Source organism: Osmerus mordax, chromosome 14 (assembly GCF_038355195.1).
Source record: "Osmerus mordax isolate fOsmMor3 chromosome 14, fOsmMor3.pri, whole genome shotgun sequence".
In the NCBI taxonomy this organism is placed as follows: Eukaryota; Metazoa; Chordata; class Actinopteri; order Osmeriformes; family Osmeridae; genus Osmerus; species Osmerus mordax.
In genome coordinates, this window is record NC_090063.1 from 8,695,197 (window position 1) to 8,718,569 (window position 23,373).

Below are 23,373 nucleotides of genomic sequence, written 5' to 3' on the forward strand. Positions count from 1 at the left end.
GGGACTGAAGCCTTTACAACCAGTCAGTGGAGCTTACAGGAAAACGACAGTGAAGCGCAAAAGAACAACTAATGGTTCTTGTGTTGACATACAGTATATCTCATCTTTCCTTCCTGTATCCACATCAGAGGTGGGCTTGAGAGGCAGTGCTGGCACAGAGTTGGCATGGAGCCATTAAGCGTAGTCAAACGTCTGCTCTTGTGGTGCACCTTGGGCACAGTCTTGGCACCTTGAGTGACAAGCAGTCACCTGACGACCTGAAGCCTAGCACAACACCTCCATGGAACCACTGCAGCGGAGAACAACAATGGTAGTATAAGTCGCACCCCACCTCCCTCTTGTTTCTCTATCTGTCGCTCGCTCCCGTTTTCTTTTCTGTTTAACAGCCTGAAGGGATATGGGAATACAGAGCTGCTCCGTCTGTCTGTCTAACTCGCTGCTCGTGTGCCTGTGGTGCTTTGATGAATTTTAATTGTGGGAGAAGGTGCCTTGCCTATGGACCTGAACACGGAAAAAACGTAATGCCTGACTTTATCTTAGGGGACTGGCACAGATAAGACTTGTCTCCAAAAGACAAACCCATCACTGACCCAGAGGAAGACAGACAGGATTAGTTTCAGAAGTTGTGGGTTGATGCCAGCCCCATATTGATGGACAACAGCAGACTATTCCTCTGTTTGGTTCTTCCAACAGCAGATCTACTCTGCTTCTAGAAAGGGGGTTTAGCAGCAGGGCCCAGTGTTGACTCCCTCCCTCGGGGTCCTCTGGGACCTCATTAGACCTCGCTAGCTTCTCTCAGGAACGTAGCGCATGTTCTGAAAGGATGGTTAGCCGTGCCACACTGGGACGCTCTGTTAACCACGACAAAAAAGGTGAAGTTGAAGGAAAGAAGGAGAGGGGGGGGGGATCAAGCCAGTTCAGTTGGTGGTGAAACTGACCCAGAGGAAAAGATCCTGATCGGGCTAGAGAACACAGCTTAAGATCTACATCTGAGGTGAATTTTCAATATAGAACTTGTTTGACTTTTTAGTTTTTGTCCATTGAACCTCGCAATCATGTTTTTATAAATCATGCTTTAAGCACTGTCCCTCCCTCCTCATTTGCCTTCTTTAAGGCATCATACCCCAGAGAGATCAGCTGGGACAGACCCCCTGCCCCCACCCCCTGGCCGGTTTCTCTGATGTTGTCTGTTATTACCTCAACATATCATTCTCTCTGGCTCTTCAACACCTGCGCCCCTCCCCCGACACTAGCCTACCTAGTAACCTCCATCTATCTTTCTATCTCCATCTTATTTATTTTTTATCTTTCTGTGTCTCCCTCTTTATTTCTAGTTTCCCACCTTTCTCTCTCCCCAAATCATCTCTTTACCTCTACACAGTCTCTTTCTCTCTCTCTCTTTGCAAACTTTCGCCCTGTGACTTCCTGTCAGCGCAGTGGTCCATTCCTACACGACAGCAAGGGATTCTGGGAACTTGTGTGCCACCCCAAAGACTGCCACCATTTTTAGACCTTGCTACATCCCCACAGGTGAGACCTTTTCCCAGCTCTCTCCTTGTCTGCAGGAGTAGGCAGGGTCTGATAGATAATGTGCACAGTAACCGTCGTTCCTTTGTGTTGCTGCTCAGAGCCGTGTAACGACCCCGAAACATTTTATTGGTCTGTTTCATCTGCCTACTCATGGTGCAATCAACCTGGTGATAATGATGTCCTCTTCCTTCATTTGACAACAATATAAGGACCTGGCAGGACACCAGAGTGTTAGACCATTACAGCCTGCCAACGAAGGGTCTTTAAACGTTATCTCCAGTTAAAGGTCCCCATCGTTTTAAAAGACATCTCACAGACCTACTTTTCGGCACAATAGGGTCATACAAGCAAGGGAACAAAAACGGCTTCAATTAAGAGTCCAGACAAATGCAGCCTCCCAGCCAGGTTCTATAGATCTGCTTCTGCTCCTGTTCTGCTCAGACAGAAGGATGACAGGTTTGAGCTTCAGCCATGTGCCTCCTTTTCCATGTCTCCTTTTCCATGTCTCCTTTCACAGGCAATTCTTCCTCAAGATGAAGTAAATGGCGCATGTTGTCAGTCTGAAAGAGTATTTGATAAATCCATCCAAAAGGTTATGCAACCAAGCCTAAAGCTTATAACCTGGTGGGATACGAGCTAGTGGTGAAAACGGTAGCATGCAGTATGGTAGTATGGTAGAGCAGAGTATAGTAAATAGGGGTAGTATCTAAGTGTTTACACAGGACTGAAGTTGACTGCTAGTTGACTGGACTACCCTGAGGCTTCCTTAGAGAGCAGCCCATATGGTCCAGGAGGCACTCTGCATGGAAGGACGCTGCGCTAGAAATGGTCTGTGGCAGCCATCGTTGCTTTCACTTTAATGCGCAGTTCAGAGGTCAAGCGTGTACTGCAGAAGCCATTTCGATGTTGCTGGCTTTATTGTTCTGATCTGCTGTTTGTGGTTGACTAACTTTAGTAACTATAAACCTTTTTCTGTATTTTTAGGAATTGTAAGTATTGATGTCATTTTGGATGATTGTGTAACAAAACACACACACACACACAGACACACACTTGTGTTGAGAGATCAACATCAGTCCGCAGGGTCAGCTGCATTCCGAAGGCAGGGTGTAACACGTGGCCGCCAAGATGCTCACTTCCTTCCTGCCAGACAATGAAATCACTCCTTCTAGAGTGAATGTCAAACGTGCACTGTACATGATGTCATCCTACAGCTGCAGACAGACACCTGATCCTGTTACATAACAAGCTTGCTAGCGGTGTCTCCCTGATGCTAACCCCTTGAGACTGGTATTAAGAGTCTAGGACTGTGTCTGGTGAGGGCAGTGTTGGAGCTGGATGCAGAGAGAGGATCCTATGTCTGTGCCAGCCTGTTACTTCCCATCGTGCCTGAGCCAGGCTGGGTCATTAATAGATAGTTTGTAGATAGTCTGGGGGGGGAGGGGCTTAGTGTCAGGAAGACATCTGTGGAACAGGTTTATGAATGGAGGGATGAAAGGATAGTGGGATGGAGGGAGAGATGATTTAATGGAGGGAGGGATGGAGGGCTAGAGGGATGGAGGGAGAGATGGATGGATGGAACTCTGTCTATAGCCTTTTCTAGAAAAGAGTTGTGCAGCATGTTGCTGTAGCGGCAGCAGCAGGCCTGTGTTGTGGAAGCCGAGGAACTGACACGTCTATTTCTGGAAGCGTGCAAATTTGTTAAGGAACCGTGTTGACGTTTTCAGCATTTTCTATCAGTAATTTCTGCTTGAGAAATAAATTGTGAAGTAGACCGGAGCAATAACGTATACATTCTTGTTTCTCTCTCCTCAAGGGCCACATTTAAGGACAGCACATAAGAGGCAGCGCTGAAGGCAAGGAACCTGTGAGGACTTTGAATGTGCCCGCGGGCCAGTGTGTGTCCCAGTCCAATCATGCATGGTGTTGTGAGTGTACAGAGGTCTCCCAGCACACTAAGCCCCCCCGTCGCTCCTCTCCTCTTCGTCTAACTCCACCCCATCTCTCCTCCACTCATCCCTCCGTCAGATCAGCCATGAGACGATCTCTCCGCATCCTGGCCGGTGCGCCAGAGGACCGTCTCTGCCTCCCCGCCGCTTGAGCCCCCCCCCCCCCCCTCTCTCCCCGCCTCACTTCCTCCCCAGCGTCTCTGTGGGCGCGGCATGGCCTCTCTGGACCTGCCCTACCGCTGTCCTCGCTGCGGAGAGCACAAGCGCTTCCGGAGCCTGTCGTCCCTGCGCGCCCACCTGGAGTACAACCACACCTACGAGACCCTGTACGTCCTGTCCAAGTCCAACAGCGTGTGCGACGCCGCGGCGCTCCTCCCCCTCGTGGCCGAAGGGGCCCTCCTCGCCCCCACCAACAACAACGACCCTTTCCAGCCCCTCCGACCCTCCTTCAAAGAACGACGGTTCCCGTGCCGCGAGCTACCCTGCCCTGACGACCTGGGTCTGACCCCCGCCAACTCCAACACTGCTGCACGTTACCTGCCCAATGTAGAGTTTCCCCTGGGGGAGATCTTCATGAAGACGGCCATGACCTCTGCGGATCCCGGTCCCCACGGCAACCCTGGCAATGCGGTGGCGGTGGCAGCAAACGTGGCGGCGAGCGCGGTGGAGGCGGCCTATGAGGAGGGACTGGCCAGGCTAAAGGCTCGGGCCTTCGAACGTCTAGAGCTGGACGAGAGACTAGAGAAACTATCTGAAGAGGTACAGGTCATTCTGAGGCTGACCGTCAAAAGGAAACTTAAAATACTTTGTATTTCAAGTTGTCCTCATCGCATCTTCTTTCTTTACAGAATAAAATAATTTCAAACATAAAAACGTGCTAAATCCTGGTGATGAACCCTCCTTCTGAATCCTCCGTTGGCAGGTGGAGCAGAAGATCGCTGCGCGCGTGGGCCGCCTGCAGGCGGAGCTGGAGAGGAAGAGCTCGGAGCTGGAGCGGGCCAAGCTGGAGAGCGAGCGGCTGGGCCAGGAGAAGCAGCAGCTGGAGGACAAGGCCTCGGAGCTCTCCAGACAGGTGGACGTCTCCGTGGAGATGCTGGCCAACCTCAAGCAGGACCTGGTCACCAAGGAGGACGAACTCACTCACAAACAACAGTGAGTGGGGGATGTTGGCGTCTTTTTGTCTTTTTTTCTTCTTTTTTTTGTGTTCGACTTGAGATACGAGTCCCACTGTGACTTCTTGTTGTTGATTATCATAGACTGCTGTGTTTGTGTGTGTGTGTGTGTGTGTACATTCTGGTAGACAGCTGATTATGTTCCTGCTGTCCCTTGGGGCCTTACAGCTGTGTTAGTGTTAACAACGCCTGACTGAGCCCTGGGTGGGAAAACAGTGCTGTCACCTAGACCTATGCTGTACAGCAGGACAACACACACTAATTCACCCTGGTTAGCTTCTATTTCTCTCTCTCTCTCTCTCTCTCTCTCTCTCTCTCTCTCTCTGTCTCTCTCTCTCTGTCTGTCTGTCTTTCTACCTCTCTCGTCTCTGTTGATAGTGTGATTGTCAGTGGTAGTCCACCCAGAAAAAAACTGTGAGCTGCTCCCGTCTACTTGTGTGTCTATGTCTCTCTAAGCCTGGGGGGATGCAGTAGCTCAGCAAAAGGGGAAGTCTGGATCTGGTCTGCTGGTCTGGGCCTAGGTGCTACTGCAAGACGTAGTCAGGCAGAATTTTACCAAGCAGGCTCAGCTTGTGGTTCTCGTGAGAGGACTAGCTGGCAGCAGAACAGTGAGCTCTGTCTGAATTTGGAATGAAAGCTGTGCTCAGAGAAGGAAAAACCGCATCACTGCCTGTGAATGTTGAGCCTGGGCCTTCATGAGTCAGCAATACTGGTCCACGGGACCGCCCAGAAAAATGACACTTTTTTGTATTGAGTGTTTCACCACACCCAGGCCTCAATCCCCAGGCTTGATTTATACCTCTTCCCTGCCGAGTTGAAGGCTAAGTTGGCCTAGCAGGAGGAGAAACCCTCTTGTGATGACATAAAAAGACAACGCACAAAGCAGACACAATTCCACATCATATTTTGCCTCATGTCTTTTCTAACACAGTAGAGCAGAGGAGGGGGGAGTGGTCTCCTTATCTCCTTCTGTCACCTCTGCCGCTGCCGTGGAAACAAGATTGTACGACTCAAAAAGCATCCCACAGTGCAAAGCGTAGTTGTCAGCAGAGAGAGAAAGAGAGAGGGAGAGAGAAAGAGAGGGAGAAAGAGGCCGGGGTGGGGGGGCGTCTCACGTCATTAACAGCTGTGTCTTAGAGAGAGAAGTAGGGGGAATCAGCGCACGGCATTAGCATCATGTGGAGGTTAGTGCAGGCGTTAGCATCGCATAGAAAAAACTAACAAAACAAAGAGAAGATTAGAGAAAGAAAAAACGTCCGTCCAACTCCATTCTGTGGTAAATGCGTCTGGTCAAATGGGAGAATGCTCTTATACAAAATCAATAAGACGCTGCCACATGTATTGTTGCTCGTCAGCTATCATGGGTTCATATTAAGATATTAAGATAAGTCTTGGATAATATTGAAATGGAATGTTCTGGATATGCAGGTCATCCCCATTTTCAAGTTCTTTGAAACCTCACAAGAATATTAAACATACATTAACTGCATGAAATATGAACTTACAAGTGTGTTATCCAGCCTGTATGATGTTATATATAGAATTCCTGAGTTCTCATTATGTACGCTGGCCTGTAGCAGGAGAGAACCAGGAGAGGGGGCGTTGGCGATGAACATCGGCCCACAGTCAGAGTGCGATTTATGGGTATAGGGCCGTCCGTCTTCCCCTTAGACAGCTGGGACCGAGGGCGGTGATTTGTGGGTCCTTGAAACTAGAAGTGCTTTGAGGAGAATGAGAGAGGAGGCACAGGGACAGCCCTGTGTCTTCTCAGACATGCCCCGCCCCTTCTTTTATTGTGTGGATATAGATGGGTCAACAGGACCCAGCTCTGCAAGGAGAGAGAGAAAGACAAAGAGATAGACAGAGACACTAGAAGTGACAGAGATAGAGGAAGACCGAGACAGAGATACGTGAAGAACAGAGAGAGAGACCAGAAGGAGAGAGAAAGAGATTGATACAGACAGACTGACAAGAAGGAGACAGAAAGCGTGTGAGAGAGAAAAAATTGAAAGAGAGACCAGAAGGAGACATGAGTGAGCGAGGCACATTAGGGTCCTGAGGTAATTGATCAGAGCTCCGTCCTGGATTAGCTCTGTGTTGGGAAGCAAGTCACGCTCTCCTGGAAGGGAGGGTTTGGAATACAGGGTCGATGCTAGCATCAGTATGGTGAGGGTGTACCGTTAACACTATAGCCTCTCCACACTGTGTCACTGCACGGCAGTATGAAATCACCTCAAGTATACCTCTCTCTCGGTCTCTCTCTCACACACACTCTCTGTCCAGGTGATGGCTAACTCCCACATGAGCCACTGTCACTGTCAGTTGTTGAGACGAACAAAGTGACTATTTACAGCAGCTCGATGTACCTCACACATCCTTTTTGGGGGGATAAATTATTTCAAACCATGAATATGAATGCAGAATAACATTGCATTAATGACCAGTCATCAATGAAAAAACTGAAAGGAGGCTGACCAGCGGTTGTGATTACCATTTAAATAGAGCACTTTAGGAGGTCATTACTTATTCATTGTGTCTGTTGTGTCCAGAAACCCTTGGATGGGCCAGCCTGTCTGTCTTGGCCTACAGTACATCAGATTCAGGATAGCATTGCCTTCTCCCAACCTTCTGTCATGTAAATGACCACAGATCCCCGTGGTGGCTCTGCATCCACGTCTGTTTTATCTTTGCATCGAGAATTGCTGCTGCTTAGTTGATGAATTTGCGGGCCGCCTTCACTTTTGTCTGTCTGAGCTTTGTTCTTTTTCACCCATCGCTCCTTCCCCTGTCCGTCTCTCCAGAGACGGTGCTGTTCTTCTGTGGAACACCACACTATTATATCGCCTGCTGGAATCAGTGTTCTGATGTCTGTTCCATGGGAGATCTACTGTGTATGGTATTGTACTAGTATTGAGTTGTCCCTGTTTGCATTTCCCTACGGAAACACCACTGTTAGGCAGACAGACTCTGACATATGCTATTCAGCTTGGCCTCTTTGTATTACTTAGGTAAGAGAGAGTGCATCATTGTGGCAGAGAGAAAGAGAATGAGACACAAAAGAGAGAGAAGGAGCTGGAGATGACTAAAGAGACTTTTGACAGGTGGACTGGTAGCCCCTCCCTCTTTAAATAGCCCCTCCTCCTCCTCCACCAACCCCTCCCACCTCCTCCATACACAAACTGCTACACACACACACTGTACAGATGATGTACACACACACTCTCGGGTTTAGACACCGGTCCCATTAGAAAGCTCCCCACTTCACATCTCCTCATCTGAAACTACAAAAGGTGTGTGTTTTTCCCAGACTGCACCAGGATCTGCTGCCTGGCTCCCGCCATGACGGCAGGTAGTCCTCAGATGTTTTGATTGACTTTTCATTCCTTCGGGGATAGTGTGTGTGTGTGTGGAGGGTTTATTCAAGATTGATGGCAGGAAGCAGTGTAGACTCAGCTCTCCCACGCCTCCACTGTGGCGCGTCCAGGAACTGCTTTTAACTGCCTGTCACCTCCTTTGGTGCTGTGTGTGTGTTGAAAGTATGTGTGTGTGTGTCAACAGTATGTGTGTGTGTGTGTGTTTCCTCTCCCTCCACCTCTCCCTGTGCGCACCCCCTCTCCCTCGCTGGTTCTCCTCTGCCCCCTCGTCTCCTCCTCTCCTTTCCTATTTCCCTCGGAATATTCCATTGTGTGTTCAGCGTGGGGGTTTCTGCTGCCCCTTCGTCTCTTTCTCAAACGCAGACGAGGCCTCCTCCTGGAGGGGGGGCAGGAGACGAGGCCTCCTCCTGGAGGGGGGGCAGGAGACGAGGCCTCCTCCTGGAGGGGGGGCAGGAGACGAGGCCTCCTCCTGGAGGGGGGGCAGGAGACGAGGCCTCCTCCTGGAGGGGGGGCAGGAGACCGTCGTCCCTCAGTCATCCACTACTTCCTGGAGGGCTCTTCCTCAACCGAATTACGGTTACTCTCCTTAAACCTTCAACTCGTATGTAAACAGCACGGAGGAGCCGCCGTCCTCCTTACTCACCGTTTCCCCTGGATGATGTCTCTCTCTGACTATGCTTGTGACATCCCATAATAGGTCAAAACAAAGAAGCAAAGCAGAATCAGGCTGGTGTCGTTTCAGCTCTGTACCGCTATTTCAGCTCTGCTGTGGTTAGAGATATGTACAGATCTGCCCGAAAACGAGCTGTTACCGGTATTCCAGGTGACTGAACAAGCTCTTTCACGCCCAGAGCGGTTTCTTCACATCACACAACTGTCTCAGCTATCACAGGTTTGATTATTTATTTACACGCTGTTTTAGATACTGTCAGCTTTAATTCCTGCACTTAAATCACATGCTTGTTCTAATCGGGGAATCATATTTTGGACGTCTTTGCCCCCCAAGACAGGAGCAATTCTTTTTTCCCTGATATCAAAGCATTTCAAGGCCTGTGTTCTTCCTGGCTGCCAGTGTCTGGCTGGATCTCAATAGTGTGAGATCCTTTCTTATCCCTCTCTTCTTCCTTCGTCTCGTCATTTGGTAGTTGCTAGAGTCTGGCAAGAGGAGGCTAGCTGAGAGTAATGAGATACAGGAAGGGAGAGACTGCTTCTGCCCCAGGCTCAACTGAAGAACATGTCCTGGGAATTATAGAATGCAGATCTACATAAACAAGTAAGAAAAGAAACAGAGGGAGATAAGGAAGGAAGGATGTAAGGAAGGAAGAAAGGGAGGGAGGTAGAGAGGAAAGAGGGGACATAACTTTAGGTGTAATTTCTGTTTGTGAAAGTGATCAGAATGCACGATTACGGAAATCGTAGACTGCTTTAATCACAAGACGCGTGTGAGTGTTGGTGTGTACGTGTGAGATTGTGTGCGTGAGTTTGTGTGTGTGTGATCATAAATTGCGAAAGAGTGAATATGTACCTCATACAAAGCCATAATGTCTCTAGTAATATCTTTAAGGCCAGTGTCTGCTCCCTGTTGGGCTTCCTAGACTCTATACATTGCACAGACCCTCATGTCCAGTGGCACTCTTTGTTTTGTACTTGTATATGGGTGTCTATGCACATGTCATAGCGTGTGTGTGTCAATGCATAGCGAGTATGTGTGATTGTGTATATACACACGTGTGTATTTGTGTGTGTGTGTGCGTGTGAACCTGCCTCTTTGCTTCCCAGGGAGGTGGCCCAGATCGACCAGTTCCTGCAGGAGACGGCGGCGCGGGAGGCCAACGCCAAGGTGCGCCTGCAGCAGTTCATAGAGGAGCTGCTGGACCGCGCCGACCGCGCCGAGAAGCAGCTGCAGATCATCAGCAGCTGCGGGACCACGCCCAACGGCAGCCTGGGACGCTGCAGCCTCCAGGGGTCAAAGGGCAACGGGCGCCAGGTGAGGCAGGGGCGGAGCTCCACGTAGGGGGGGTGTGGGGGCGAAAGTTTGCGTTTTCTGCTCGTGTGGATCCTCTTTGTGTTTGGATATGTGCGTTTGCTTTGTCGCGGTCGTCATTTGTGAGGCGTCTGAACAGAACCAGGAGCCTCAGCCTGGACAGCTGCCTGAGTTTGGTCTCAGAGAACAGCACGTGGGCACAGATGACCTCACAGCTTCTCAGTGATCAAAGCAGGTTACCCCCTCTGCATTATGTATAGGTATCGATTATATTGAGCTCTTGAGAGGCAGTGTCTCACTGTGTGATAGACTTGGAGGCCCCAGACACGTCAGTTATGTAAACAGTGCCTCCCTCACAGAATAGCAACACTGTGAAACACATACTGACAGCGGATTCAAACAATGCCGTCACTTGTAAATATGAGTCTTGTAACTGGTCACACTGTATTTTTATAACGATGAAAAATGCCTGATTTCTTTTCATCAGATGTATCTGTAGCCGGTACTTTCTACTTCCTACTCCTGCCGCAGATGAAGCATTAGTGCTGTGGAGTTTCCATGGAGACCGGTGTCTGTGCTGGGTAGACTATGGCTGCATCCACCTTTGAGAGGGAAAGCAGCCATGGCCCCGTGACCTCTGATCTCTCTCATAGAGGAGGTCTTCAGTGTGTTAGAGCCCTCCTGTCCTCACTTCCCCAACTGGAATACACCGGAAAAATGGATAGATGGTAAACTATGATGAAACTGGCAGTTAGTTACTGTCAGGAGGCTTTGTGTCACATACATTTCCATCCTGTTTTTATGTAAGGCTATTTATTTGATCATTTTCGAATGCTGCTGAGCACAAAGTCTGTTAGTCATTCAAGGCTGTAGTACAGATTGTTTCGTTGCGTCACTGAGGACGGTGTTGTCATGGGGCTTGACGTTAACGCTGCTGTGGCCAGCCAAGTCCTGCCTGTTATATTTAGACTGTTTACTCCAGAGCCTCTCTGTGAGCCTAACGGCAAGAGCTGCGCCTGGGGCTTCAGAGAGCAACTGGAGAACCAAGCACTTCACCACAGGCAGACAGACAGGCGAGCTGGTGCGTTAGCCAGTTGGCGTCATGTGTCTCTGGTCACAGGGCGGGCACTCTCACCCTTGACGTTGGCTCAAATCGAGTCTAACTTTCTCCTCTCATCTTAGCCCAGCGCTCCTCTCCTTCCCTCTCCTCTCATTTCCTTTACTTTCCTTCCCTCTCCTTCCCTCTTCTCTTCTCTCCTCTCCTTCCCTCTCTTCTCATTTACTTTCCTTTCCTCTCCTTCCCTCTTCTCTCCTCTCCTTCCCTCTCCTCTCCTCTCCTCTCCTCTCATTTCCTTTCCTTCCCTCTCCTTCCCTCTTCTCTCCTCTTCTCGCCTCTCATTTCCTTTCCTTCCCTCTCCTCCCCCCTCTCTCCTCTCCTCTCCTCTAATTTCCTTTCCTTCCCTCTCCTTCCCTCTTCTCTCCTCTCCTCTCATTTCCTTTCCTTCCCTCTTCTTCCCTCTTCTCTTCTCTTTTCTTCTCTCCTCTCCACTCCTTTCCTCGTTTCATTGGGAGACAAACAACAGGAAGGGAAAAAGGGGATAGGGAAGTGTGCCAGACAGGCCCACGCCCAAAACCTTACCTCCACAATGCACACACACACACACACAGCTGTAAGTTCATTCTTTCTTGTGTTACAGTAATGTGGACATTACCAGTGCGTGTTCCTTTGGTTCAGTCAGGAGACTCAAGTAGTATTTTAGCATGAGATGACTGACTACAGCCATGTTGTCATCGGCTGGATGGTTCTGTTTCATGAAAACTCTCTGCCCGAGAGCTCAACTTGAGACTTCCTCTCGACATCAGCAGCAAGGAGCTTAGACATCCATCATTCCTCCAGACAGATCGAGCCAAGACATAACCACGGCTGAAGTCTGGCCTGGTGGAGGGAACAACCAAAACAATCTTAACGATGTGGAAGATGATTGGATCACGGGAGCACCCCTCTGAGTCTCCCACCTGAACCAGCTCTGCCCATTTAGATGATACACTCCCCCCTCCCCCCCCCCAACTCCAGCCAATTAGCTGACATGTGTTTAGAGATTTTTCCCATCACAATTATTTCTCCAGCACTGACAGCCCCAAGGATCTAGATCTGTGTGTGTGAACAGTTCTCTCTCTCTCTCCCTCTCTCTCCTCTCTCTCTCTCTCTCTCTCTCTCTCTCTCTCTCTCTCTCTCTCTCTCTCTCTCTCTCTCTCTCTCTCTCTCTCACTCTCTCTCTCACTCTCTCTCTCTCTCTCTCTCTCTCGTTTTCTCCCTCTCCTCCTCCTGCCCCTGCCTCTCCTGCTTCTCCTCCTCTTTCTCCTTCTCCCCAGAGAAACTCCAGTAACTCAGGATCCACCAGAGGAATGTACCAGGTGTCAGAGCAACGATCATCTCCCAGCACAGGGTAAGGAAGTCTTCACAGCACACACAGGACGGGATAGTGGGCCTAGGGACTATTTCAGAACAGACTAAATGTGGTCCCCTTGCATCCTTGTGGAAGCTAACAATAGGAACTTTTTAACTGGCATATGTGTGTATGTATTTAGCTGTTATTTAGCACTTTAATCAGTCTGTTTATAAATATTACTTTCTTTTTTCCTCCACAAGATGCTATTAATAGAATATGACTTATGAGAGGAATGAAGCTGGTTGCTGTGTTGGTGTTTGAACAGAATCTCATTAGTTTCTTTATTGATTTTGTCTGTATTTTTACACACCACAACCGGCTCCTTCTTGCATCAAAATGTCTCTGCCTTCTGTCGTCAGCTTAGTAGTGCATTAGCCATCAGGAAACTGCCTAAACTTCCTGGTTTTACATGCAAATAATGATCTCCAGCCAATTAGCAAGCTCCCCCAATTGATTTTCCTACATTGATTCAACCTGTGGTCCTGTTGAGCTAAAGTCATCTCAGTCACAACAAGATGTCTCTGTGGCCCCATCAACTGTGTCACTGGACGGTCACTCAGGTCCCCAAGGTTACGCTCATCCCAGCAATATCATTAATCCAAACCAGGACACCATAGTCCCAGCACGCAATGATAGGGATTTCATAACATCAGCTACAGACTGTAAACAAATGTGGTCATTTGTACAGTGATAATATGCAATGCTCTGATGATATCCTGTGTTGGGTAAGCCGTTACTGTAAATAACGTAATGTCAAGGCTTGTTTGAAAGCTGCTGGAGGGTGTGCATACATGAAACCGTAGGCAGAGGAAGAGGGAGATGGAGGTAGAATGACAAACAGAAGATGTCCTACTTTTTCTCAGACTCCGATTATAAACTGCTCATTATATGTAAGTCGGGAGGAGGAAGGTTAAGTGTGCTCTAATGCTAACAGAACGACTGTTTCTCCATCTCTTTACCGTCTGCTGCTGAAAAGCTGCTCTTTCTAAGACAAAAGCTCCTTAACTGAAAAGCATGTTAATATTCCGTAGCATTCATAGGCTCATTGTGCTATTGTTTAGTTTGTTTTAAGACATTGCTTGTTAAAAGGACATCAGTGTTTGTTTTATGTTACTGGACAGGAGGAGGAACTCTTTGATTCGTAAAATGCAGTGTTTTTGCTACTTAAATGTTTTTAATGCCGACGGCCACTTTGCGGGAGTTCATTCATATTTATGTTCTCACCCAGCTTCTGTATCTAATAATATTACTGGGTTGAGAAGAAACCCCAGGCATCTGCAGTTCTAATATTAACAACGTTACTAAGATGCGTTATACTGCAGTCTCTGCATGACGGAACCTTGTCACGGAAACATCTTCCTCTAATGTAGACCCCTTCTTATCTCCACTTGGTCCGTCTCCCCTCCTCTCTCTGTCCCCCTCCCCTCCTCTCTCTGTCCCTCTCCCCTCCTCTCTCTGTCCCTCTCCCCTCCTCTCTCTGTCCCTCTCCCCTCCTCTCTCTGTCCCTCTCCCCTCCTCTCTCTGTCCCTCTCCCCTCCTCTCTCTGTCCCTCTCCCCTCCTCTCTCTGTCCCTCTCCCCTCCTCTCTCTGTCCCTCTCCCTTTCTATCTCCTGTTCTTTCTGTTATTACCCTTCTCTTCTTCCCCCCTCCTTCTCCTTTTCCCCCACATCTCTCTTCCCCCGGTCAGTGGGATGGGTCGTGTTCACTCCATGTCCCAGGGCTCGGGCGGGTATGACAGTGACAGTGTGGATGTGCACCCCATGGAGGAGTGCCCAGAGGCCCAGTACTACCACGTCCAGTGTCGGCTAGGCGAGGGCGGGGGCGTGGGGGCGTACGAGCGCCTCCCGGCGACCGGCGGGGGCTGCTCCCGGAGTTGGGGGCTCCGCAAGCAGGCCATCCAGAACTGGCAGCGCCGGCCCTACCGCAACAGCACGGAGGGAGAGGAAGGGGACGTGTCGGACGTGGGCTCCCGAACCACCGAGTCGGAGGCGGAGCTGTGGGAGCAGGAGAGGAGGGCCGTGGCAGAGGTGCAGCAGTCTTCAGCACACCACAGAGGAGGAGGGGGATACCGTTTGGGAGCAGGTAGGGGGGCTGGAGAACACGCATACCAAACACACACACACACACACCTGACATGACCCCATACACATGCACACACACACACACACCATTCATTACCAAACACACATGTTCAACGCATTCACACACAGCACACATTACCACACATTCAATTCCCGATGTGTCCAAGACTAGATCAGAACAAGGAGGACTGGAGTGCAGACAGCCTGTGCAGAACTAGGTCAGGGTGAATCACAGCAGATCTGGGGCTAGACTGACCAAAGAGCAGTCAGAGGCTTTGTCACTTCAACATGACTAATGAGCAGACTGCTCCAGAGTCTGACTCTAGGTCAGCCAAGAGGTAGCTGTCACGAAGGGGTGACGGATGGCCACACTGCAAAGACCAGGACACTACTAAAGTTACACACTTGTGCTGTGTGTTGGGGTGTGCGTGTGTGTGCATGCGGGTGACTAACTCCAGATTATATTTGAACCCCCTCAGCTTTTGAATCATGGAGCCAATAATTCTCGTAAACTAGTGCCAGTTTATCTTTTACACGCCCTTCTCTGCCAACTTCCATTCCCGGCTGCCGTCCCACACGTTTTATTTCATTTTATTAACAAGCAGCTTCTTTAAATGGCTACATGGCTGGGAAGTTCGCTGAAGGGGGGAAATCTCAACAATCCTCGACACCAGGAACCAGCCTGCTTGGCCTTCCAGCGTATCGCAAGGCTGCAGTGTCAGTCATGTAACCTCACGCCCTGACGTCGTCCTCCATATTGTAGTGTGTGCGAGGTGAGAAGGAACACAGCAACATATCACACGGTTTCTTCAAGCACATATATCCCATTATGGCTGTGAGAGTGTTTGGTGGATCTCAGACGTGGGCGGTGCTTCTCTAACGGCCTGTTGCTGCTCCTTCCAAGTCCAGGATGACATGGATGACTCATCCCAGGCTGATGGAGTTGGAACAGTGTCAGGGATCCAGCCCAACAGCATAGACATCCAGACCATGTTTGAATGTAGGGATTTATCATGGTGACATGTTGAATGTTGGTGCCCTCATGTGGATTGAAACGGAATGGCACTTTAACATCCTGGATTAAAATCCAATCAATTTATACAGCCTGTTTTCAGCAATGGCGCATAAGGATGCTATTTCTCCCCAGGGATAAGTGATAGTCTATTCTACTCTACTCTGTATGGAAACGAACAAGCATCGAAAACAAAGAAACTATCTTTCAAACTAAACGCCTTCTCTGTCCTGTCTGCAGGGCGGTCGGAGGGGGGCCACAACAAGCCATGCCACCACGAGAAGCCAGGCAGGGCCAACGAGGTGATCAACCCCGAGGTGCTGAAGATGCGGGCGGCGTTGTTCTGCATCTTCACCTACCTGGACACCAAGACGCTGCTGAGGGCGGCTGAGGTGTGCCGGGACTGGAGGTTTGTGGCCCGCCACCCTGCCGTGTGGACCCGGGTGCTGCTGGAGAACGCCCGCATCTCTTCCAAGGTGGGCTCCGTCTGGGCGCACACCCACACCCACACACGGGACATTTAGACATTTCATGAATTCATGGCAGGCGATTCTATCCTATGTGATGTGCAAAAAGTGCATCTGGAAAGACCAGCAGGAGATCAGATAGTTTGTAAGGAACACAGGAGCGTGGTGAGTGACACTGACAGGCGCCGTGTGTTTCTGTGTTAGTTCCTTTGCACCCTGTCTCAGTGGTGCACACAGACACACTCGCTCATCCTGCAGAACCTCAAGCCACGCCAGCGAGGCAAGAAAGAGACCAAGGAGGAGCACCTAAAGAGCACACGGTGAGACACACGCACTCACACACACACACACTCACACACACACACACAAACACACACTCAAACATGCAAATCTTTTCTCTCAGCAGACTGCATAGGGTTTCTATCCTGTTTGTGGTTCGTTCACACTCCATCTTTCTCTCCCTTTCTCCCTCTCTCTCCGCCCTTCTCTCTACCTCACCCTCTCTCTCTCCGCCCTTCTCTCTCTCTATCTGTCTCCTTCCTAGTGGATGTCTGGAGGAAGGTTTGGAGTCCCTACTGAAGGCCACAGGGAGCCACCTGCTCATCCTCAAGGTGTCCCACTGTCCCAACCTGCTGACAGACCGCTCCCTGTGGCTGGCCAGCTGCTACTGCCGTGTCTTGCAGGCCGTCACATACAGGTACCCACTGAATATACACTTTATATATACTGTATATATCTACTGTATATACTAATATTCTGTATATAATATATTAGTTATCTAATGTAATTTGAGACTCAGTACTGTGGTTGTGGTTATGCTGGAGGTGTAGCATATTGTAAGCAGTAGATTATTTGTGTATGTATGTTAGGTATCTAACAAACTGAGTCATACTGTGGGTTGTGGTTATGCTGGAGGTGTAGCATATTGTTAGCAGTAGATTATTTGTATATGAATGTTAGGTATCTAACAAACTGAGTCAATTCATGGGATGAATGTCCAGTGGGTTTGTGGCAGATGCTTTACTGTAGTTATATAGTTCGGTTCAGTCCTCCGTGTTGTGTGAATGCGTTCCCTCAGGAGTGCCACAGACCCGGTGGGTCAGGAGGTGATCTGGGCTCTGGGAGCAGGCTGCAGGGACATCATCTCCCTCCAGGTGGCGCCACTGCACCCATGGTGAGAGACAGGCCTGGCCTTAACGTGGAGCTATCTGAGCCCTGAACAACTTCGTCTGGGGTTTAACACTGATCTTTACGTAACCTTCAGACTTTTGAAATATAGGAAATATCTCAGTTGCGTTGTGAGGCTGCTGTCCAATCAGTGCCCATCTCTTGTTCTCAGCCAACAGCCGGCCCGCTTCAGCAACAGGTGCTTGCAGACCATTGGTCGATGCTGGCCACACCTCCGTGCCCTAGGAGTGGGCGGAGCTGGCTGTGGTGTACAGGGCCTGGCTTCATTGGGTATGTGTGCTTAGAGTCTGTTGTTACCATGGTGATGCATTCAGTATAGAACTCTGCCAAGTGTTCACAGGACTGACAAGGAAACAAAATGCCCATTAAGGCAGATTTTGTGTGTGTGTGTACGTGCATGTCCTCCTCCCCAGCGAGGAACTGCATGCGTCTGCAGGTGCTGGAGTTGGACCATGTGAGCGAGGTGAACCAGGAAGTAGCAGCAGATGTGTGCAGGGAGGGTCTGAAGGGCCTGGAGATGCTGGTGCTCACCTCCACCCCCGTAACCCCCAAAGCTCTGCTTCACTTCAACAGTGAGTACACACCAGGTACCCCTCAAGGATAGGGGAAGGTTGGCCGAGGGCTGAGGCAAAAAACTATAAACTGAATAATCCAGGGATGCAGTCCAGGTGTATTTATTTATAATGGAAACCAACTGCAAATATTCACAGTGATGGCCAGGCACAAATAAATGATGATCATTTTAGAACGTAATATTTGCAGAAAACAATATTGATAAGATGTAAATTCTGGAGAAGGTAGGCCGGAAGGAGTCACGACAAAGGAAAGGAGTTGACTTGGGTTTATTAGTCGAGCAGCCCGGATCAAACAATCAGTTAAAGACGAGCTGATGGCATGAGTGAGAACTCTGTCTCTCAGTTGTGCTTAAATACATGAGTTGGACATTACATATATAGAATGACACAGAATTGCTTCCTTAACGGGTCTTCAGTGGTCAATGTATTGACACCGGGTGATCAACAGGTGAAGTGGTCGTTAATCACATAAGCCTTTTTTGTACATGATTTTCCTCACTGTCTCCCCTCTGTCTGGCCTGCATGCTATATTCTGCTCAGAGGGGGCCTTGCTGCATGACCTCTTGACCTTACAAATATTTAGAAAGAAAACAATCTAATACTATACTGTAGATCCAAATGTAACTTGGGAAAACTAAGGATAAGTCCCTGCATAAGGCAATGGCCACAGAATGCTTACTTTAACAGTAAGTATACCCTACACAGTAAACCCTACAAATACACCCGCCACACTCTTCTTTAGTATAGCTAGCATTGTATAGTATGTTTCTGTAGTTGCTGTTTGTTGAGGCCTAGCTCTGTCTCGCTTCTCTCCTCAGGTGTGTGTCGTAACCTGAAGTCCATCGTAGTGCAGATTGGGATCGAGGACTACTTCGAGGACCCCAACAGCCCCGAAGCCAGGAAGCTGTTTGACGAGATGGTGATCAAGCTGCAGGTGACCCCGTGTCTCTGACCTCATCCTATACATTTAGATAGTTCCATCCTGTTTTTCCCTGACTAACAACCAGAGACATGATCCTCTCCCCAGTGTCTGTCAGGTGGGTGGGAGGGGTCTATACTTAGAACACAACCGGACAGGAGCCACATGACTCAGACCAGGAAGTTAACCGGCTTCTAGAGAGAATGAAAGAGAGAGAGATGAAGAGAAAGAGGGAGCGGTGCTATCCTAGGCCTCTTTGGTGTTTTCTGTTTGTTAGTCAGCTTGTGGATGTTCCTGCTAAATGAGAGACGGTGTTGGAGGAGTGCACAGAGCTCTTAGATAAGTTCCCCACAGTGGAGGAACCGTGTGAGTAATCCTGCGGCTGTTTTGTAGTCTGCCGAGGAAACAGCAGGGCAAACATTTCATCACACTTAATGAGAGCGCTGTAGGAGGATCTGTTGTGTGAGTTATGAGTTATAGGATTCCGAAGCTATTCCAAGCTCCACAATCATTCATTTTGTGTAGTGCTGTGGAATAGGACTCACACTCAATCGAATCAAGATTAATGGACTTACTTCTCTCTGACTAATAAGTGTAGCACTCTAATTCTTCTTTTTTGGTCCCTGCTATTTCCATTTTCTTTCTTTCTTTCTTTCTTACTTTCCTTCTCTCTCTCTCTCTCTCTCTCTCTCTCTGTCTCTCTCTCTCTCTCTCTCTTTGTCCTGTGAATTAGGCCTTGAAAAAAAGACCTGGCTTCTCCAAAATCCTCCACGTCAAAGCTGACAGCCTCTGCTAACACCCTCCACATGCCATGAGGGCGCAAAGGACACCGACCATTTTGAATCCAGTAACTCAAACAGACACAGTCATTTCAAAAGCCTCAATATGACTGACACACTGGCCATATACCACCATGCTGGACCAGGGGGATAAAATTATCCAGCCAATGTTCAGTCAACATGCACTCTGAGACTAAGCACAGAAGCTTAGTCTGCACAAATAGCCACAACCTGAGCTGAATCAGTGAAGATCCCAGAAGATCTCAGAAGAAATAAACACTCTACTAGAATAAAAGGGACAAAGTTCTGACTAGCACAGTAACTGGGGACCCTGCCTGACACCTGTCAAATGAACAGAAACAGTAACAGTACAACTAGACATTCTGGCAGCCATTTTTTTCATTTTCTCATCACAAAGAGAGACGTAAGTTGGAGGATGACATCATAAGAGTAGGTTCTGGAAGATTAATTCACAAGTGAGCAGATTCTGCTGGATGATGTCACAAGTGAGCAGATTCTGCTGGATGATGTCATAAGAGAGCAGGCTCTAGGGGATGACTTCAAAAGGGTGCAGACTCTAGGGGAGGACAGCAGAAGGGAGAAGGTTCCAGAGGATGATAAGGGAGTACGCTCTATAGGATGTGTTTGTCTCAAAGTGGAAGATGTGTTTTGATGTTTGAAGAATTTGACCATGCCCAGAGCCAATAGCCAGAGACCCAGGTGTGTGTGTGTGTTTGTTTGTTTGTGTGTGTGTGTGGCACCTGGGGAGGTAGACATATTGCCCCCCAGATTGGTCAGTATTGAACTGTCTTTCCTGCCACCTCTGGAAATGACTGCTTCACGGTGCCTGCTGCCACTTTGGGAAGAACAACGCTGCTTTCATCCATCATAAACAGAACAACTCCAGACCTGGTAAAAAAAACGAACACAAACTGCTACTTACTACCTTTTAAGGAACCTGACAAAAAAAATGATCCCCCAGACCCTCTCTATACTTTCATTCTTATAGTCACTGCATGGTGTGTGGTTGTTATGTAAACAGTGACCTAAAACCTCTCTGTCTGCGCCATGTCTCTCCCCTCCTCAAGGAAGATGAGCAGAGCACACAATCTACATCCTTCTATCCATAAACTCGGAGCTTTGTTATTATGTCTGTCGAAAAGCTACTGGCTTTGCAGTCTTTGGAGTCAACTTAGTTCTGACTTTGGTGTCTAAATTCCATTCAGGTTGTCCCCACATACCTTCATATTGCCTTCCTTCCAGGAACTGGTGCCATTTGTTGGCCTGCGTGTGTTTTTCTCATCCAACGTGCCATTAATGTTAAGGAGCCATGTAACATCAGAAAGATGTCTACTATCTTCTAAAAAGACAAACAATTGACTGAAACTGCAAGCAAATCACATTTGTCACAAGAAAAACTGTTGAAACCTGTGAAATACATGTGTTTTCCAGGTGTATAAAAATATGATGTGTTACAGCAGTATATATGTATACATACGGTATACATGTACAACAGTATAAATATATATATATATATATACATGTATTCATTTCAGACTAACAGACTTGTACTACAACCACAGCAGAGGGCTTTGTGTTCCTTTCCTCTGATGTCATCAAACAGCTAGCTCTCTTTGGCGCCATCTAGAGTGCTTTACTCCTGGGAACTCCTTCCAGCACCGTCCGTCCAAGTCAACATCTGTCAGATCATCTCGTTTTAACAGTTAAATGATCTTCCACAGAGGCCAGAGGTGCCTGTGTATGCTATGATAACATCAGAGGCAAAATGACTGTAATTCAGTATCCCTTATCTGTTCGAGTGACTGGATTACAGACACCAAATTAGAACTGGTCCCAGACGCAGAGTAGACAGCGCAGAGTTACATCGATGGTTGTAGGAATGTGATCGCCGGTTTTTCTCCTACTCGGTAGGTGACCCGTAGTCATTTTCTTTAGTAGATTCCATGGATATTTGCAACTCATTCGCTCACCTGTGACTAAAGTTGTGGCCCTTCTCATCTGGTCCTTAGGACACTAATCCATTTCCCAAAAAGAGAAAATACATTTTATGTAAATGTTTGTGAAAAATGGCTTACCAAGCACCAACCCCCAAACCCGGTCCGATCTCAAATTAATAGTTTTTTAAGTTACAGACAATCTTGTCTTCTGTAAGACTATAAAAACCCTGTATATAATGTTGTTTATAGTGTGGGTGGCAGGGACTTGGCGTGGGTGATTGCATTTGGTGTTCTATACATTAAGGTCATAGGAATGTGGATCTTCACGGTGAAAAGAGTTGAAGAAAGGTGCCTGCTGTTGTTGGTTCTGTACTGTTCTCTCTCAAAGGTCAAATGGTAGATCACCACAGAAAAAATATATGATGTATAATGGTAGTGTTGAAATTGCAGTTGTGTATTTTAAATCCTTTATATTTAATGGGCATCAGAGTCATATAGAGATGGAAATTATTTAATGAGAGGATGAATACAATTGAGCTATTTATTTATATAAAAAAGAGATGTCTATAATATTGGCATGTTTGTGTTCAAGCATAATTCAATCATCAGGTTGCCTTCTTAACCATTCTGCTAGCCTGGCTATAGAGCATTATTAGGTGTTTAAAACTTAAATTTGCTTGCAAAGGTTTATGCTGTTTTATTATTTTATTAAGTCTGTTGTTGCACTAGTGGAAAAAAATATAATCCATATTAATATTAGAGTGCTGTTTTTTTAATATTCAGCTATTTGTCAGTATTTGGCATATTACAATGCACTTTTTTCTAGAGCGCTTTTAGGCGTCAGTTGTCGTTGGTTCAATAAAAAAAGTTAATCACACGTTTCTGTCAGTCAACGTGATGCTTCGGTTTCCATGGTTTCCTCCGTTGTGCCAAAAAAAAAAATATATATATATATGACATTACTTATGTTCTCATAGGATGGAAACAATTGACAATTCCAGTGATTCTGAATTATTGTCAATGAAGGTGCAAGACTTTTATGAAGGTGCAACTACTTTTATGACTAATAGCCTTTGGCCCCCAGGAGATCTTGTGTGTTTAATTGGCCCAGGCTTCTCTCTCCTTTATTTGTCAGATCTCTGGGTTGGTAGTTGAACATGTATGGTTGAACCTGGGCCTACTGGGATCAACAGCATCCAAAGTGCTTTTAAGGTTTATTGCGATCATGACAGTACACTCGCCTTTGTGTTGGTTGCTGTCAGTTATTGTCAGGTGCCGGCAGTTGCTAGGTATAATCACTGTTGTGTTCATGCTCAGCGTTCATATGTTTGGTTTTATTCCAATACTTCATAAAAGAAGGGGTACCCAGTCCACATCAGTGTCTGACACCCATGTTGCAGTATACTTTTAAATATTAATTAATATAATTTTTTGATTCACTGTATTAATTTGCTACCTGAAATTACCCATAAGTGCTGATTTGATTTTAACATTCATATTTGTATATTTTGAGGGATATTAGAATTTTTGACTTTTAAAGGCTGCAGCATTTTTAGGATTAAAATGTGTGCGTTCTAAGTGTGTATGCTATACGTGTGTAAATTGTGCTCTTCTACTGTGAGTGGTAACGTTCTGACCTGCTTGGTGCCAAGCCTTTAATTTACTGCAGTATACAGTATCAGTTTGTCTCAAGGTTTTCATAATGTACTTCTTATGCACATATTATGCCCCGTATGAATGATTGTACTCTTTGCCCATTTGTCTGAATAGTATTTTCATGCATTACCTCAACACTTAACTGGGCAACTAAGTGTGCAAATTATTTTATCAGCATTGAACATGATGCTCACTCATGAACTGTAGTCACTTTCTTCATGTTGCTCTTTCTTAAGGAGAATTGTCTCACCTCCAGAATAGTGTTTGAATCCTTAGGCC

At 47.6% G+C, this 23,373-nt stretch overlaps 1 protein-coding gene across 1 annotated transcript; it reads left to right on the plus strand.

Moving 5' to 3' along the window:
• The first annotated feature begins 3,692 nt into the window (after positions 1-3,692).
• fbxo41 (F-box protein 41) lies at positions 3,693-22,263 on the plus strand. Its single transcript, XM_067250457.1, has 13 exons — positions 3,693-4,238; positions 4,402-4,631; positions 9,805-10,012; positions 12,383-12,456; positions 14,147-14,541; positions 15,793-16,028; positions 16,224-16,339; positions 16,564-16,716; positions 17,098-17,193; positions 17,359-17,477; positions 17,621-17,779; positions 18,601-18,716; positions 19,435-22,263. Exons 1-13 carry the CDS (start codon positions 3,693-3,695, stop codon positions 19,495-19,497), a joined length of 2,511 nt encoding a protein of 836 aa, XP_067106558.1. The 3' UTR covers positions 19,498-22,263.
• Positions 22,264-23,373: the final 1,110 nt, after the last annotated feature.

Coding starts and splice junctions, on each gene's coding strand:
- fbxo41 (XM_067250457.1), top strand. CDS start 3,693: ATGGCCTCTCTGGACCTGCCCTACCGCTGTCCTCGCTGCGGAGAGCAC. Junction 12,457..14,146: donor CGATCATCTCCCAGCACAGG/GTAAGGAAGTCT, acceptor TCCCCCGGTCAG/TGGGATGGGTCGTGTTCACT. Junction 18,717..19,434: donor AGATGGTGATCAAGCTGCAG/GTGACCCCGTGT, acceptor CCTGTGAATTAG/GCCTTGAAAAAAAGACCTGG.